Consider the following 13,864-nt stretch of genomic DNA (forward strand, 5'->3'; position numbering starts at 1 on the left):
AGCCCATTAAAAGTAATGTGTGTGATGGCTTGAGGCTATGCAGTGTGGTGGTTGGGATAGCTGATCAAGTACCCTTTCTGGAGCTTCTCTGTGCTATTCACTAAGGTATTTCATGTCTGTGGACCTGCATTTCTTTTCTCTAGAATGAGGGTGAAGAAGTAGATGATCTATGTAAGGACCGTCACAGCTCTAGTCTAATTATGCTGAGAGAGAGCAAAGGAAAGACACTGACTTCAGCAAGCATAGGGCCTCTTGGCTGTGGTTTTGGCTATGTTCCGTATTTGATGTGGTGCCAAAACCCAGCTCTTTACACTTATAGCTCCTACTAAATATGTGGTCAACTAAAATCCCAAGACTTGACTGCTTTTGCAGATATAAAGACTTAGTCTAAGGTCTCTCCTGTGAACTCACTGATTCACAACTTTTTGGAGATATATAACTAAATGTTTTGGTCTCAGAAGTATTTTCTTCAGTGGCTTCCTAGATCAGGTGAAATATATATTCTGTATGTTTTAGTAAGAAATGTAGTTTAGATTCAATACCTAATGGTGGTGTTGCTTGTGGAATTGTAAACCTTTCTAGTTATCAGGTGGGCAAAACAATTATCAAAAGCTCTAGGAATTCTTACACCATTTGACTTAGTAATTCTCCATCTAGGAATCTACCATATCCCCCCCCCTGTATTTTTATGTTTTAAACATTATAAAAATGAAATTAGCTCTCAGAAAAAGAAGAAAAAATAGTGTTTTACTCTTACCACTAATGATCTGTAAAGGCTGTGATTCTGAGATGTTTTGATAGTGGTTTCTAGTTTTTTACACTCTTTCCCCTGAGTTTTCAGCCTGTTAGCCAGGTATTTGAGTGTTTGTCACCATTTAATCCTGGTAACACGGTATTTCCTCCATGTGTGCGCAGCACCGGCAGGCCCACCAGTTGGAGTAAAAGTGACATTGATAGAAGATGACACTGCTCTGGTTTCTTGGAAACCGCCTGATGGACCAGAGACCGTGGTGACACGCTACACCATCTTGTACGCTTCCAGGAAGGCCTGGATTGCAGGAGAGTGGCAGGTCCTACACCGAGAAGGTAAATATGAGCATAAAGTATCCAAGAGGATGAACAGTAAGATTACTGATGATAAGGAAACAAACAGAAAGAAGGATCTAGAGTTTGTTTTGAATTTAGGAAGTAACAAATTATAAAGGATTTGGGTTTTATTAGCAAAGCATTGGGAAACCATCACCATATTTTGAGCGTGAGCATATGATTCACATTCCAGGAAGATGACTCTTGACTGTTGTGACTAGAATGGGTTTGGTGCAGGAGGGTTGGGTCAGAATAATGTAGAATCTAAGAAGGGACTGTAGTGGCCCAGAACTGTAGTGGTCAGAATAATGTAAAATCTAAGAAGGGACTGTAGTGGCCCAGGACTGTAGTGGCCCAGAATCCCCCAGGCCTGGATTAGGATATTGAGGATTGAGATGGAAAGAAGAGGATGGTCAAATGATAGTAGCTTAAGTAGAGAAAGAAAGAAAGCAAGGAAAGAAGAATTGTTATAGATGACTACTAGATTTCCAGTGGTGGTGGGTCTTGCAGTGGAGTAGCAAATGCTGGGTGAAGATCTGGTTTAAGGGAGCAGACGTTTGCACTAAAATGGTCCACATACAAATAAATTGGCCCACATGAATATCAGGGTCCCACTTAAGTACTTACTTCAAACATGCATGCTGGGAAAAGAACAGTTTGCTAAGCAATTAAAAGCTTTAGAAGGATTTCAAGAGGGTAATTTTTTGGCCACCTGCATATTCTAAACACTTTTACAGCACTAGACATTTGTACCTATATTTCACCCTTTAAAAGGAATATTTACCTTATTAGGATGAACTTTAAAGATATGAATATAATATAAAACTCTCTATGCAGTTGTAAAACACATAGTGACTTTTGTTGGAATTTTAATAGTCCTATATTCATGTTTTTTATTATGCAGAATCTCTACCAAGTAATACTTTCTTAGTCCCTGAACAGACTTGAAAGTGATAAGTACTTGCCAGCAATACAATTTTATATTTGTATCAGTTACCTATTGTTACCTAACAAACCACTTTAAAAATTAGCCATGGTATTTTCTCACAGTGCTGTGAGTCAGCAATTTGGACTGGGATCAGCTGGACACTTCTCTTGGTTTCTCCTGAGGTCACTCATGAGACTGAAATCATCTTATGGTTTCAACAGAGTGTGAGTAGCTCAAAAACAGCAAGAGTGAGTTCCAATGCCAGGAAGAGGGAGAGGTTGCACATACAAAGCTTTGCAAGCCTCTGCTTGTATCACTTTGCTGATGTCCCACTGGGCAAAGCAAACCAGGTAGGGAAACCCAGAGTTAGTGTGGGAGAGGACTGCCCAGGGGTGTGGATAGATGGAGGCATGATTTATTTGCAACTATTAGTCTTACAGACTACCACAATATTCTTAAAATGTACAGTTCACTTTTAGTTAATTCCAAAATGATTTATTGACATCTTTGACCCCAACTAACCTGATTTATCACTTGAGTGCTTCTTCCCTTTAGCTCTTCATTTGTACCTGCCTAAAAAGAAACAGTATTTTGTTTTGGTTCCTTTTAATGCATTCATTTGTCAGTTTCAGACAAGGCTCAGAAAACAACATTTTGCCTCATTGATGACCCAGTAGTAAAATGGATTGTAATTGCAGGTTTTTACACTCCTATAAGAATTACATGAAAGGGGGAAAAATCCATTTTTGTTATTATCTTACTTTTGTGATTTTAAGAAAAATTCTTAGCAAAAAACTATACCATCTTGTACATGTCCTTTTTTATGGCTAATGCTAGTACTTCATAGAGGACAAAGTGAACGATATAGGTAAAAATAGTTGAGGTGGTTTTTTTTTTTTTTTTGAGAATAAAAAACATAAAGGATTTGAGTCACCCACTTTTATTTTTATTTTTAAGATTTTATGTCTAAGTAGTCTCTACACCCAGTGTGGAGCTCGAACTCACAACCCCAAAATCAAACCCCAAAGTCAAAACCCCAAATGAGCCAGACAGGTGCCCCTTGAGTCACTCACTTTTAAACCCAAAGCAAAAAAATACATCATGGGGGTGCCTGGGTGGCTCAGTTGGTTAGGCAACTGCCTTCGGCTCAGGTCATGATCCCAGGGTCCTGGGATCGAACCCCATGTCGGGTTCCTTGCTTGGCAAGGTGCCTGCTTCTCCCTCTCCCTCTGCCTGCTGCTCTGCCTGCTTGTGCTCTCTCTCACTCTCTGTCAAATAAATAAATTAATTAAAAAAATACATCATGGCATTTAAAGAAAAAAAATGTAAAATGGTCTTTAATGTCTAATTATGGCAACTTTTGGAAAAGGTAAAAGTGTAGAAAAATATGAGGAAAGAAGAAGAGGGAGAATATCAGTATTTCTTTCCTATGTATCTACTAATCTTCTATACATGTTTTGCTTATACATATTTATGTGTATAATTAATTTACATATTTATTGCCAAATGGAATAAGGGAAAGCATTTAAAATGTTCCTGATGACCAGATGGTATCGGTGGCTAAAAGCATGCATGGTTAAAATGGTTGAGCAGTGATGTGACATGAAATTATACTTGTATGTAATTTGAAGTGAATCAGAAATTAAGTCTTTACCTTCCTTATATGTAGTAAATTAGCACAAACTAGCCAATTATTTTAAAATCTAAAAGGCACTATATACAATCATGCCCTATATACTACAGCACTTCCTGAACTCTAGTCCTCATAGCATGAGTTTCCCACAGTTGTAGACGCTCCTTCTTAAAAAAAAAAAAAAAAAAAAGTTATATGACTGAACTTAGCCTAAATAAATATGCCATTTCCTCCTATTAGAGATGTACATTGGACACTAAAGTTCTTCAGTAAAGGAATTTAACTCAACATTAGCCAAGTAAATCAGAATACCAATAGTAGGAACACACTCATTCATTAAATGAATGATTGAGTGATTACTGTGTGCCAGGCTTTTTTCTAGGCATTAGCAATACCACAGTGAACAAAACAATGTTCCTTCCCCATTGATGCTTGTATCACCAGTAATATACAAACGTGTAGATATTCAGGTAGTGTTATAAGTGATACTAAGAAAGCTGGGGGGTGGGGTGGGGAGAAACAGAGTGATGGAGGTAGTAAGGTTAAGCCCTCTTGGAAGAAATGACATCTAAATAGAGCCATGTGAATAGGAAATCAGTAGGGAGGAAACCAAGGGCAGAGTTCTTAGACCACAGATTTTATTCTAAGAGAGATGAAAGACACTGGAGACTTTTGATCAGATTTACATTTTAAAAGGATTACTTTATCAACCACCCAAAAACTGATTGTAAGTTGGTAAGTGTAGAAGTTGAGAGACCACTGAATATACAGGTGTCCACGTGAGAGTTAGTGGGCATTTGGACAAGAGTGATAACAAGGAAGGTAAAAGAAGCTAGTAGAACACAGTTTGAAAGAATGGCCTACAAGGTTTGCTGCAGATTGATGAGAAGTGTAAGGGGGAAAAAAAAGCTGAATTGATGGGGGAAATCAAAGGTTTAGTTTTTAACATGTTAAATTTGAGATGTGTCCTAGATATCCAAGTAGAGAGGTTGATTAAGCAGTGGGAGTGTTAAGTTCATGGGAGAAGTATGGAAAGGTATTCTAGTGGTATAACTAAGTGGATGATTTTTAAGACTTTGGAACTGAAAAACAATCACTTCCAGAATGTAGACAGAAATGAGTTCTAAGACCGCATTCTGGAGCACTTCTCTAACCTCAGAATCTTAACCCTGTGCTTTTTTATCCTCAATGAACACTCCTTTGGTGACAGATAGCTCATATTTTAATATAAGTTCAGTTGGCATTTCCTGAGAATTATCTTGTCCAAGCATTATGCCAGCCACCTTAAGCTGTTCAAATGGGAAAAAAATTTCTGTCCTTCAGAAGAGAAGAAGGGAGAGTCGGAGGTGAGGAGGAAGACTCACTTTCATTGAGTATATATACTTATGTCGGAGACTTGCCAATGGTAGTTTATTTAATCCTTTCTAATAACTATATGAGGTGGGAATTATTGTCCCCATGAGGAAATTAAAGTTCAGTAATGTGCCCCAAGTCACAAATTACTTTGTTGGTAGCATGCCAGCATTTGATCAGCATTGATCCAACACTGAGGCTATTGTTCTGTCTGGTTTCTGAAACTCCTAAAATAGCTGAAGATTCAGACACATATGAAAGGCAGGGAGCTGGCATCAACACAGTAAGTGAGATTGAGATAGCATGCTGAGTGAATTTCAGAAGCACAGGCAGATCACTTTAGTATTTGGGAACTGCTTTGAGTGAACTGCTTTTTTTTCCCTCATAGAGGAGCCAAAGTGTTAGTTTCCCTTTTTTGTGTGTGAAAGAAGACTGTGGAAGGAAGGGGAGCACTTGCACACATCCACACAGCTCATCTGCTTATAGAACTTAAGAAATTCTTTGAGGCACCTTAGCTGGCTCATCAGTTAGGTTTCTGTCTTTGGCTCAGGTCATGATCTTGGACTTCTGGGATGGAGCCCTGCATCGTCAGGCTCTCTGCTCAGTAGGGAGCCTGCTTCTCCCTCTCGCTCCCTCTCTGTGTTCATTCTCTCTTTCTCAAATAAATAAATAAGATCTTTTCAAAATGAAAAGACTTTGAGTTTCAGGTAGGGACTAGTTTTTGCCAAGCATTTTTAAAAATTAGATGTGAAGTATTCTATGCTAAAATGGAAACTATCTCTTGTGAGGAAACTGAAATGTTCTTCCTTCACATCACAGTACATTTTTTATTTTAATTCACCTGTCTGAGAACATGGTAACTGTACAAACATTCTTCGTGATTCTAAGTAAGGGTCAGTTTGTTTATTTAACAGCTGTGTATTCAAGTAGCTCACACTCTCTTCAGGCCAAGCTGAAACCAGAGAACATGAAAACAAGCCATGTTCAGCCCTCACGTAGCTGCTTGGTTGAGCTGCCTTACACCATGTGACCTCCCAGGTGGCCTCTGAATCATGACCTGAGCTCTGAGATTACCCCACATTTCACTGCATAGTGAAATATACGCTAGCAAGTGTAAGAGAATAGTCCAGTCTGGCCTGGAGGGGACTGCTACAAGCTATCGTAAGTTCTTCAAAGCTTTTGCAAGGATGCTCTGAGTCGGGGAAAAAGTGAAATGATGTCACCTGAGGGAAGCTAGGCTCCCTGTGAATATCGACTCATGAATGCAGTCCGTGCCAAAATAACTTCATGGTTGAATTCTGTTACACCTGTGTTCTTAACATTAGAGTTCATTCTTGGGGTGGGAGTCTCTTTTGTAAGAAAAGTACTTCAGGCCTGTGGCAGAACCAAGAGCAGAAAGACCCCTCAAGGAATAGCAGTACGCACATAGGAATCCTTCTTAGCCATCATGCCAACAGAGAATATGCCTTTGATACCAAATATCATATATAAATTCTGGTGACGGTGACTTTGGAGAGAAGTAGATTCTGGGCAGATTACTGGTGGTAGTTTTGGTAGTTAATCAGAGGTCCAGATCTTCAACACTCTGAGATTCCAATATAACATTGGCCTTTTCCTTTCTATTTATTTTCAAGAAATTTTAGATAATGATGGACCAGCAAGAAATATATTCATACTTTCAAAAATAATTGTGTTGTTTCTAATTTAAGAACAAGATCATTGGTCACACTGATTACCATAAGTAGTTAAAACTTTCTTTTTTTTTTTTTCAGCTGCCATGAACATGGTATTCCTTTTATAATCAGAAGAATATTTATTAAATAAAGGGTCATGATGGTGTGTTTGAAAGAATGAATAAAGATAAGGTTTACTTAATTAGTAGTTGTTCTATTTATAGGAGCAATAACCATGGCTCTGTTAGAAAACCTGGTGGCAGGAAACGTGTACATTGTCAAGATATCTGCATCTAATGAGGTGGGAGAAGGACCCTTTTCAAATTCTGTGGAGCTGGCAGTCCTTCCAAAGGAAACTTCTGAATCTAATCAGAGGCCCAAGCGTTTGGATTCAGCTGATGCCAAAGGTCTGTATGCCATCCTCATTGATCTTTCTTAGATCAGTGTTCCTTCCGTTCTCCTGCACTGTACGGCTTCTCTCCCCACGGCAGCCGCATCCCTGCACTTGGTTTCTTGAATTGTCCCTGGCGGTGCTGTCCGGATGCTGTGGGGCTACAGGCCGTTCCTGGCACTTTACAGGGAAATAGACTTACCTCCGAATCAGCTCCGTTTCAGACCGCTGTGTCCCAGTTACTCCTCGTCCCAGACAGACGAGCCACAGGGTCCAAAAACTGATGGCAGGAGGCTTCCAGGGAGGTTCCATGGAAATAAACAGCTGTGCTGGTTGTGGTGTTTAAGCAGAGAGCATGGTTTTCATTAAGAGTTGTTACCACAGAAAAACAGCCTTTCCGGAGAGAAAGTTCTCTGTCCAAAGAGCGGTTGGAAGTAGTGTCTTTAAAGAGCCACCCTCACTCCAGGGCAACTGTCCTGTCCCGAAGGAAGCCAGGACCCCCCCCCCCCTGTGGTACAGATCAAGACCCCTTCCTTTCCTTCTCTTCAGGGGAAGTTCTCTGGGAGCTTTAAATGGAGGAAATGCCAGCTGAACTCAACAGGATTAAGGGCTTATAGCTCCTCAGAGGAGAGTCATTCAGTGCCTGTGTGTGTGTGTGTGTGTAGGGGGTGTTGAGAGAAGAGAGAAACAGGGAGGGAGAAAGATAGAGAAAGGCAAGGCAGACAGGTTTAAGCATTGCAGTGAGGTAACGGGGGCAGCTCCCTTATCATGGCAAAGGAGAGCAAGTCATAGTCACTTCTCAATACCTGCTGCTCAGAGTGTCTAGGGACGAGCAGCATGAGTGTTACCCAAGAGCTTGTTAGATATGCAAAATCATGGGCTCCACCCCAGACATAGTGAATCCGGATCTGTATTTTAACAGATCCCCTAGTGGCCGTGTGCACATTAAAGTTAGAGGAGCACTGCTAGGTAAATGCAGAAAACACAGGAAACTCATCTTTAACATGCAGATCTGCTTTTAAGGTAGCAGGACATGAAAGTTGCCCTTTGGTTCAAGGAAACCAAAGCATTAAAAGTTATTAACTGTGTTCATGTTTTGATACAATAATATGGTATTTAGAACTCATATTTGGAATCTTCAATATGGGAATATAACTGATCTTTGAGATCACTGATAAAAAGAGTAATATGTGTCTTTTCTGCTTAGACACAGATACAGTAAAAAATTCTCCCAGGAGAGGTAGAAAAATTATAGAAAAGCAAACAGCTATCTTTGACTTAAATGGGATCATTTATTTTTGTGATTGATACTGAGTTAATGTGTTTCTGTTTCTAGTTTATTCAGGCTACTACCATCTGGACCAAAAATCAATGACTGGCATTGCTGTAGGCGTTGGCATAGCCTTGACCTGCATCCTCATCTGTGTTCTCATCCTGATATACCGAAGTAAAGCCAGGTGTGTTTCCATTGCTAGCCATGCTGAGGTGGTTAAAAAAACATTTAAATTACAGTAACTATGAGAAGCAAATGGAAATCAAGTGCTTTCTAGAATAACTGGGATTTTCCATTTTAAAATAATGTTACTTGAGTTCTTAATTGCTATAGAGATATGCTCACTTTTCCATTTGAAAAAATTACTGTGCCAATAAAATCTTCTTAAATGAGGCCCTAGTTTCTTCATTTCCTTTTTATTTTGAGAAGTACAAAGTATATCCTTTGGTTTCTTTTTTAAAATGGCACACTTAGTCGGATGCTTATGCTGATTGAGGAGATTTCTTACTGTCTGGAATATTTTCATATCTAAGCAGTCTTCTGTTGAGAGCTCCTCCCTTATTTCCATAGGACATATGTTTGGGATTCTCCAGACATGGGGTTAAAATAAATGTTATAACTAGGGATTTGTCCTCTGGAAACTCTGTTAAGCGGTCTCATTTGTAGTTTGACTTCAGCTAAATTCTCAGCATTCAGTAAGTTTGTCTAATTTTGACCTTTTATATTTTGGCTCTTGCTTTCATTTATTTTAAGGTTGTTTACTGTATTTAATACAAGGTCAGAAACACACTATTTTCAGATAGTCCTTATCACTAGACTCCCTGCATTAGTATTGACTATCGAGATGTATTCTTTCTGTATGGTACTTGTGTATAAAAACATACTCAGGAAACATACTATATTAAAGAATTCTAACATATTTTTGTATATTTAACCGCTTAGTTTTGCTGTACAGGTTTCTCACTTGAAGAATATTTTTATAAAATCTTTCTGTACAAATAAAATATTTATGTACATTGTTCTAGGGTTGTTTAAATCTTGCAGAAGTGCTACTGTAAATTTGCCATCATTAACTGGCAAGTGAGTTGTTATGTTAGTGTGACATTCAGGCAGACTTGAGAGAGAACCCGTAAATCTTAAAATTATAATTTCTGTGTAAATGTGAGTAAGTAATAGCAATAATTAATAGTACTTTGTAAATATTAAGGTTTTTAGTACGTATAAAAAATAATTTTCTGTAAGCAAATATTGGGGCTAAAAGAAAGACGTGTCCTCAAATCATAAAAGTTTGCGGGAGTGAGTTTGAGGTAAAAATCTAATACTCAGGTTCTAAAGGTATTTGAGAAATAAGCATTGAAGAACTTCACTGTTTGCAAAGTCGTGATTATAGGCCAAATTTGGTACATTTGTCCAGATCTCCTGTAAAATTGGAAGGTTTCCTTTGCTTGCAATATTTCAGGAAATCATCTGCTTCCAAGACAGCACAGAATGGAACTCAGCAGTTATCTCGCACCAGTACCTCCCTAGCCCGTGGAAATGAAGCTGGAAAGAACCTGGGGGGAGTTGTAGAAAATGAAGAATCCTTAATACCAATGATAATGCCGAACAGCTTCATTGATGCAAAGGTACTCTGAGCTGAGATACTGATCTGCTGTGTAATCCTTCTCTCCGTTCCCTTCCCATCTCACATCTTGGTATGTGAGATTTGCTTACTAAAAAATAGTATGTTGAACATATTACATCCATATTCTACTTGAGGAAATACAAAACAGTTACACCCAGATCCTTCCTTACATAATATATATGGGGAGATAAAGATAGGGATGGATAAAAGATAAAGAAATAAAAGATTAAAGAGATAGAAAAAAATGAAAAAATAGCATAAATGCAATTAGATGGGATTATGTAGAGCTAACAAGTTTTAGATAAGAACAGAGGGTCATTAGTCTATATTTACTACAGTTTGGATTGCCCTGTATTTACTCAGTGGGCAGTTTTTTTATTAATCCATTTTCATACTTCATTTGATTTTTTTTTAACTGCCATGGACATTAGAACATTCCAGGTATAAACTATATTTTTTAAAATATAGACTATCTAAATAGATGTTTCAAGATCTTTCCTATTATGGCCTGAGGAAGTTGGATACAAGAAAGAAGTGTCATTGGATGATGTTACTTCATGTCCTACTATATGTAATAATAGTACAGAGATAAGCATTAGGAACACCAAATGAAAATTATTTTTGGTCACATTGCAACATTAGATAGTATGCATTATTATAATAGCTCTTGCAACCAATGTGGTGTAAATGAGGTATCCACAAACTGTAGCCCATCCCAGGCCAGCCCATAGCCTGTTTTTATATGAGCTAAGAATGTTTCACACCTTTTTTTTTTAAATATTTTATTTATTTATTTGACAGAGATCACAAGTAGGCAGAGAGGCAGGCAGAGAGAGAGAGAGGAGGAAGCAGGCTCCCCTTTGAGCAGAGAGCCCGATGCGGGGCTTGATCCCAGGACCCTGGGATCATGACCTGAACTGGAGGCAGAGGCCTTAACCCACTGAGCCATCCAGGGGCCCCCTGTTTCTCACCTTTTTAAAGGGTACTTTGAAGGACAAAAATAAAAGAGAAAATGAGATATAGGCCATATGAGGCCCGCAAAATCTAAAATATTTACTATCTAGCCCTTTACAGAGGAAGCTTAACAAAACCTGTTCTAAATCCTTCCTCTCCAACCCTTCCCTAAAATTTAGAATAACAGAAATATAACAAAATTGCAGGCAGTTTGGTACTAAATTTTTTTTAAAGAATTTATTTGTCCAAGAGAGCTAGCTCAAGCTGGGGGGAGCAGTAGGCAGAGGGAGAAGAGGCTCTCCCCACTGAGCAAGGAGTCTGATGGAGGACTCGATCCCAGGACTCTGGGATTATGACCTGAGTTGAAGACAGATGCTTAACTGACTGAGCCACCCAGTTGCCCCTGCTATTAAATTTAATATAGTTATATTTAACAAATGCAAGCTACTCAAATCTAGTACAGTATAATATACTATATATATTATGAGTAAGTAATAATGACTTCATTTTTGTTACTCCTGTTGTCTTTATTGTTTGCAACTTGATTTAGCTTTTATTTTCTGAAACCAATGTAAGCCATTCCACTTATTTCCAGTTAATCTAGAACACTGGAACCTAAAACTTCCAAATAAGCATAAAAAGTACTAAAGCACATTGGGGTTCTCTTTTTACTACCTTGGAACTACCTTGGGCATGAGAAAGGATTCGGAGAAGCAGCATGGGGAGGAGGACATGGGGAGAAAAGAGAGAGAATCTTAAGTGAAAAGAGGCCTTTTTGGAGTGGGGACCTGTATAAAGCAGATAAATCAGGTCTCTCTGTGTCCCTGGCTTAGCCTAAGAGCTGATCTTCCTTTTATTGCCATTTTGTTGAGCACATGCAGGCCCACGGTTTTTTCTTCCCAACCGCTTCCCAAAACTTCGTGTTTTTCAGATATGTGGAAAGGCTGAAAGAGTGATGTAATGAACGCACAAATAATTGTCAGTGCCTTGTCATACATATTCCTATGTACTTTTGTTTGCTGTAACATTTGGAAATAGTTTTGGGAATTATTACACTTCATCCCAAATACTTCAGCATATATATCTCTGAAGATTAAATCTATTATATCTTTTTGATCACTGACAAACACCCTGTTTTTGTGGGGGTACTGCTTGTGTAAAAGAAGAAATAGTGATGTGTCCCTGACGGTTTTTTATTTTAACATTTAAAAATTTTATATACTACGTATAATAAACTGAAATCTATAGTATTTCTATTTTCTCCTTTTATTTCTCCAGGGAGGAACTGACCTGATAATTAATAGCTATGGTCCTATAATTAAAAACAACTCTAAGAAAAAATGGCTATTTTTCCAAGATTCGAAGAAGATAAAAGTTGACCAGGTAACCCAACTTAATGAGAAAAATTTTTGGCAGCTCATGGTATCATGAAATGATAATTAAAAAGTATAAATGAAGGCCTTAATTTTCATGTTCTGTCTGGATATGATTTTATTAATTTGGGGCATAACTCTGTGGAAAGCCATGATGCGTGATCACTGAAGTGGTAGTTGGAAAGTAATCAGAGCTGTGGTTTTCAGCAGGGAATGGGTGGCAGTGGAGGAAGGGATATGGCAGGAGTAAGCATCAAAAAAATCACTGAAGAAGCCTTTGGGCACTACACTTGCCCCAGTATTGATGGGTTACCACTCAGGTAGGGAACTACTGACCTAGATCATCTCTTCCTGATGATGACCTTTCACCCATGTCCTTGAACAGATGACTATCTCAGAATCTATAGGGTATATAAAACCATATCTATTATTTTTCCCAGAGCACCCTGCCATCACTAACAGTGTTTTATGTGTTTTTGCCTAGCCTCAAAGAAGATTTACTCAAGCAGTGTGCTTTTACCAGCCAGGCACCACTGTGTTGGTCAGTGATGAAGACTCCCCCAGCTCCCCGGGTCAGACCGCCAGCTTCCCAAGGCCCTTTGGTGGTGTTGCTGCGGATACGGAGCACTCTGCAAACAGCGAAGGCAGCCACGAGACTGGGGATTCTGGAAGGTTCTCTCATGAGTCCAATGATGAGATCCACCTGTCCTCAGTCATCAGCACCACACCCCTGACCTCCAGTTCCTTCACCGGCAGTGATTCAGGTGGGGATGGCTCTGTGAGTAAGTGTGAAGACCCAGCCATGCCCCCGGATGCCGAGCAGACGACTTCTTCGGGTCTGCAGCCGCCGTCTGCCATGCTGCGCTTTGACAAAAATGATTTTCCAATCTAGACAGCGATGTTCAGGTATTCTCACCTTTAAGTCTGTTCGAAGGACAAGGAACAGGGAGCCAAAGCCTTTTTGAAAATCTTGATGTCTTATTGGGTATTTCAGCCTTCTTTTTTTTAATGTGTTTTCATTTTTTTATGTTTAAACAACATACTTTGAATGTTTCATTGTCAGCAATGTGAAAAGACAGTCTAGATACTTGACTGGATTATAAAATATGTCACTGGAGCAAAGGGAAGACTTTTGAAAACCCCTTTGCTGACTATCTACCTCAGTTTGCCAGATGGCAAACTCTGAAGACAACTTTGTTACCTCGTGTGTTGTGATAGTTGATCTCCACTCCGTAACCAATGATACTTCCTAGTAGCATTTTGTTTTCATTGCTGTATGTGTAGTGTGTGTGATCAAAGGAGTCATATAGGTATATGAGTAAGAATGTTTATCTGAAGCTCTGATTTTTTTTTAAAGAAAACTATGACATCTGCATGGTTTGGAGAATGTCATACCTCTGCTATGAGGACTGTCGAACCACTGAGAAGAGAAAAAGTGGGACTGCTGATTTTAACGAATGACCAAAACAAAGAGTGTCTCTTTTGAGAACAGAACTCTTCAGTAGCATATAGGGAATACTCTGGCTCCAAGGGCCTTTCTGTTTCGGGCATTAGAGTCTAGAGTGCTTTACCTGCT

General features: G+C 39.0%; 1 protein-coding gene across 1 annotated transcript in view; it reads left to right on the forward strand.

Annotated features, from left to right (window-relative positions):
- Positions 1-13,339, forward strand: part of PRTG (protogenin) — a 116,826-nt gene extending 103,487 nt beyond the window's left edge. The window contains exons 15-20 of the mRNA XM_044231171.1: positions 916-1,086; positions 6,898-7,080; positions 8,401-8,521; positions 9,797-9,962; positions 12,194-12,298; positions 12,773-13,339. Of these exons, the coding sequence (XP_044087106.1) occupies positions 916-1,086; positions 6,898-7,080; positions 8,401-8,521; positions 9,797-9,962; positions 12,194-12,298; positions 12,773-13,180 (1,154 nt within the window). The 3' untranslated portion in view covers positions 13,181-13,339. The remainder of the gene's footprint in view (positions 1-915; positions 1,087-6,897; positions 7,081-8,400; positions 8,522-9,796; positions 9,963-12,193; positions 12,299-12,772) is intronic.
- Positions 13,340-13,864: the final 525 nt, after the last annotated feature.

Source organism: Neovison vison, chromosome 13 (assembly GCF_020171115.1).
Source record: "Neovison vison isolate M4711 chromosome 13, ASM_NN_V1, whole genome shotgun sequence".
In the NCBI taxonomy this organism is placed as follows: Eukaryota; Metazoa; Chordata; class Mammalia; order Carnivora; family Mustelidae; genus Neogale; species Neogale vison.